General features: G+C 39.8%; 1 protein-coding gene and 1 long non-coding RNA gene across 2 annotated transcripts; both read left to right on the top strand.

Annotated features, from left to right (window-relative positions):
• The first annotated feature begins 1551 nt into the window (after positions 1-1551).
• Positions 1552-2728, top strand: LOC144559950 (uncharacterized). Its single transcript, XM_078309116.1, has 2 exons — positions 1552-2082; positions 2183-2728. Exons 1-2 carry the CDS (start codon positions 1552-1554, stop codon positions 2594-2596), a joined length of 945 nt encoding a protein of 314 aa, XP_078165242.1. The 3' UTR covers positions 2597-2728.
• An 844-nt stretch (positions 2729-3572) lies between these two features.
• On the top strand, positions 3573-4714 carry LOC144560039 (uncharacterized). The gene is made up of 3 exons (XR_013513304.1): positions 3573-3826; positions 3901-4190; positions 4262-4714. It is a non-coding gene; the product is annotated as an uncharacterized LOC144560039 (long non-coding RNA).
• The last annotated feature ends 396 nt before the right edge of the window (positions 4715-5110 follow it).

Below are 5110 nucleotides of genomic sequence, written 5' to 3'. Positions count from 1 at the left end.
GAGTAACGACATCACTTTATAAATTTATTAAATGTCTTAATTTTTTGGCATACACTCTAAACAAGAAATTTTTTTTTTTTTCACAACATTATTTAAATCAAAATACTCAGATGTCTCTCTAAAAAAAAAAAAAAAAAGGAGACCGCCCGTGGGAGGAGCGGTTTGGTCCCCAGGGAGACCGCCCGTAGTTCTGGGGGTTTGATCCCCAAGGAAACCGCCCGTAGTTCTGGCGGTTTGGTTATTTTTGAAAAAAATCAGAACTGATGGTTATTTTTAAAATTAAGTTTTGTTTTTTGGATATTAATAAAAATGGCCGTACAGGTTACAGCTAGTTTCTATATTTCAACGTTTGTTAAATTGGCGCGTCGGCTACACGAATTCATATTAGGTACGGATAAAACTTAATGCGTATATATAATTTTGTGCAAATGTGCAGCACCTTTTATTGTGTCATTGAATGGCATTTAAAATGTCAACAGGAACGTGAGAAGTTACTTAAAATGGCAGCAATGCATGCAGTGAAATTAAATTCATTTATCATACCTGAACATTTAGGGCCGAAAGCAGGCCTAAGATTTGGGTCCACAAGAATTTCAATGGCGGCCTAATATTAGGCCCAATAAAGCCCACAAATTTTAGTACGTAGCTAGCATTCGATCCAACAAAAGAAAAAAAGCAAACATCATTGTTTCACTTTGCTTATCCGAACTTCTTGTTTTCATTTTAACCAACAAAAAGAAATTTTGATTAAAATATTTTGAAAGGTAGAATTTGAATTTGCCACCACCCAGTAATCTTGCATCTTATTGAAATTTTTATTTCTATCAATAAATTGCTAATGTGTTGCGAGGAAAGCGTGAAACAACCCGTTTTTTTTTATGTACCACCCTAATAAATAAGAATTAAATCAATACCATCCGTTAATTCCGAATTCAGATTCCGCCACGTTCGCACAGTAGATCTGCGAACGGGTCGCTACCCGTTCGCGTAATAGATAAGCGGACTGACCCGTTCCCGACGACCCGTGCGCGTAACAGATCTGCGGACGGATGACCCGTGCGCGTAATAGATCGGCGGACTGACCCGTTCGCATTATTGATCTGCGCACGTGGCAAATTCTCCCTATATAGAAGATCAGTTCTGCAGAGCATTCTACACCCTCATTTTCATCGAAGCTGCTGCATAGGTACGTTTTTTTCCCTTTTCATCCTTTTTTTTTTAAATTTATTTTTTGTAGTTGTTTTAATTTAGTTATTTTTTATTATTATGTTTATTCAACCGATTATGATTGGAATTGCTTGTTATTTTGATGGTGAAGTATTACAAGGACCAAATGGCGCTTATTATAGCCACCAAGTGCCGAAAATGTTCAATATTCGGCTTGATTTGGATTTTAGAGGTTTAAATAGGGAAGTGTACCAACAACTCGGTATTGACCACCGTAATTATGAACTGATAATTACCGCAAGAATCAATATTGGCCAAGGCAATCAAACCTGGTTCCAACAGCTACCGGTACAAGACGATAGCAGTTGGAAGTTATATGTCCAAATGACAATGAATATGACTTTCAAGTTCCTGGAGTTATATGTTGTAGCCAACCCCAGACAAAACTCTAGACATAACTCCAGACAAAATACTAGGCAATTGTTGCAGTTGACTCAGGGTTTGGGGCTCGAGCAATCTGTAACGGGCCCTAGCCGGGCCCCATTTGTAGCGGGTCCTAGTCGGGCCCCATGTGTAGCGGGCCCTAGTAGGGTCCAATCTGACAGGGGTCGATCTCAGATTCCATCCTCGTCCTCTAGCCGAGTCCAATCTGAAAGGGAGCGATCTGAAACCCCTGAACGGCTTTATTATGCTGACAATACGGACGATGATCCTGAAGAAATGGAGGCAGAGGCTAATTGGGATGATAATGGGGACGGTGGGGTATCAGATCACAGTGATGAGGATACTGGTATTCCTGTGCTTGGTAGACGGAAGTGGCCTATAGTGGATCGTGGGGAAAGACATCCGTTTGAGCAATTTCACGACACATCAGGGTTTGAAGAGGCCGATAGCTCTTTTTTTGCGACTTGTGAGGTATGTTTGTTAATTTATATTTAATTTTAATTTAATTATTAATTTGTTGTTATTAAATTGATGTTGTTTAATTTTTGTTGTTTCTTTTGTAAAATAAAAGGGAGAAAGACATGAATTGTCTGAGGGGATGACATATGACAACAAGGATAAGATGAAAGATACAATTAACCACTGGCACATCAAACAAAATAGGGAGATTAAAAATACACACAACGATACCACCAGGTTGAGGTACAAGTGTGTTAGCGCCCGGTGCAGGTGGCCGTTGGTTGCGAGGGCTACAGGCTTTGGTAATACTTGGGCCATCACGAAGAATGTGGCTAAGCACACATGTCACGCATCGGCATCCAGGTTAGATCATGCACAGTTGACGTCCGCTATGGTCGCCAACTGTATAAAATTGTCATTGGAAAAAATGCTGATATTTCTATCCGGGCAGTCGCTGACTTATGCGCTGAAAGGTACGAGGGCATCGTTCCAAAGTACAACAAATTATGGCGTGGTAGAGAGTTAGCAATTGCTCGGGCCTTTGGTAGTTGGGAGGGGTCTTATGGGCTGATTGTCCCTTTGTTGGAGGCAATAAAAAGGTCAAATCCGGGAACCCAATATAAAATTGTTTCAAAGCCAACCACTAAGCCAGGGTATCGTTTTTCATGAGAACAGCATGGGCATGGGGACCATGTATTGCCGCAGTCGGTCACCTCAGACCCGTCATCAGTATCGATGCTTGTTTCTTGTCTGGCAGATACAAAGGTAAACTGTTAATTGTAACCGGATATAATGCAGAGAATCAGTTAATCCCGTTAGCATTTGGACTGGTAGAGAACGAGGATTTTGAGAATTGGGGATGGTTCATGAAGTGGGTGCGGGAGTTTGTAATTGGGCGAAATAGATACATGTGTGTGGTATCTGACCGACACAAGGGCATAAAAAAGGTGTTTATTCAAGATGATTTGGGTTGGTGTGAGGAGAAAGGAGAGTGTGCTCACCGCTACTGCTCTCAACATGTGTTTGAGAATTTTGGAAAGCACACTAAGGATAAGGTAGCTTCCACTTTTTTCAAGGTTATGGTTAAAAAGAAGAAGAGAAGAAGATTGCAAGAAGGACTTGATGCAATAGGGAGGCGAAATCCTGCTTGGTTGGCTTATTTGGATACATGTGGCAAATATAATGAAAATGACGAGGAAGAACTGCCTAAGCCATGGAAGGTGTATCAAGCTATGGATGATGGATCTCGTTGGGAAATAATGACTAGCAATGGTTCTGAATCGCTCAACCATGTCTTCCAAACTTCTCGCAGGTTTGTATATTGTAATCCTCCTATATTTTATTAACATTTTCTTCAATTAATTGTAATTTTTAATTATCGTAGGTTACCAGTTGCCGCAATCACTGAGGAGACATTCTACAAGTGTGTTAGCTGGTTTGAGCAAAGAATTGAGACGGCTGTGCAATTGCAAGCAGCGGGTCAGCTTTTTTTCACTCGCGTGCATAAGAAGCTGGATAAGCACATTGAGAAGACTAAAAAAATGTCAACGCTTGCATTCGGCCATAATGAATTTATGGTGACCTCACATGGCGAAAAGATTAATTTTGACATGGAGAATGGCAGATGGGTACACACGTCTAGCGACTGCAGGTACAAGGTAATTGTGAAGAACGATCATGAGGTGGAATGTCAGTGCCAGAAGCCTCAGATGGGCGGAATACCATGTGTTCATGTGATGGCGGTGTGTCGTTTAAGGTAAAATTATGTTTTATTTAATTTGAAACTTCATATTAAGGACGGTACTACTTACTAATGTGTTAACATTATAGGAACTTGAATCCAAATGACTTCGTCAATTATTATTACAACATTCAAACACTCATAGACACATGGAGTGGTGAATTCCATGTGTATGACAATCAATGTGATTGGCCGGTGCACGAAGGAGATCTCTTAGTTCCAGAGCATCGGTTGGTAAAGTTGGGTAGGAGACGACACAACCGGATCCAAATGTGGATGGATGTATTGGAAGGACGATGAAAGGGTCACCGAACCAGTAGAGAAACTCTCGAGAGGAATGCGAGAAGAAGAAGGGATGCGAGAGGAAATACGCAATAGGGTAAGCTGTGAAAAAATCAATAATTTTTATGAATTAACAATTGACGAAACATATATATTTTTCCATTGCAGTTTCATCGTTCGAGGGGTGGTGATTTTAGCCAGAAATTTATATGTTAATTTTTATTGTAGACTTGTGTGTTTTTTTTTATCCGAACCTATGTGTATTTTTATTGTAGTAGAAGTTGTGATTTTAGCCAGGAATTTATATGTTAATTTTTATTGTAGACTTGTGTGTTTTTTTTTATCCGAACCTATGTGTATTTTTATTGTAGTAGAAGTTGTGATTTTAGCCAGGAATTTATATGTTAATTTTTATTGTAGACTTGTGTGTTTTTTTTTATCCGAACCTATGTGTATTTTTATTGTAGTAGAAGTTGTGATTTTAGCCAGGAATTTATATGTTAATTTTTATTGTAGACTTGTGTGTTTTTTTTTTAATCCGAACCTATGCCGTTTTTTTATTGTAGTAGAAGTTGTGTTTTTTTCTTTATTCGAATTCTAAGAAATATAGTAGCAAGCATAAACCAAATAACAGTCAGAATAACATGATAACTAGATAATATAGTAGCAAGCATAAACCAAACAGTACAAATAGCACAAAAATTCCAAACAACCATAACAGTCCGAATAACTACTTAGTCGATGGTGTGTACGGGTCTTTCCTGATCTTATGTCTCTTACCGCGCCCCAACTCCTCCGGTACCTCCTCAATCTCCGAACCTAAGAAATTGAAAGCAGGCGTATACTGCCGCGATGGCTGTGGTGGGGTCTCCTCCGGTATATGTCCAAACAAAACCTCCTCAGGTGAGCTAGGAACTAACGAAGGACCAAAAATAGAAGCTACAGCAGTCTCTGCTAAGGATGAAGCTGTCTCCGTCTGGTACACTGCTGCACTGTCCTCTGGTGGTGGATCATCCT

This window comes from Carex rostrata, chromosome 9 (assembly GCF_964058835.1).
Source record: "Carex rostrata chromosome 9, lpCarRost1.2, whole genome shotgun sequence".
Classification (NCBI taxonomy): domain Eukaryota; kingdom Viridiplantae; phylum Streptophyta; class Magnoliopsida; order Poales; family Cyperaceae; genus Carex; species Carex rostrata.
The sequence above is the reverse complement of the archived record's forward strand: the minus strand, read 5'-3'. Positions and strand labels throughout refer to the sequence as shown.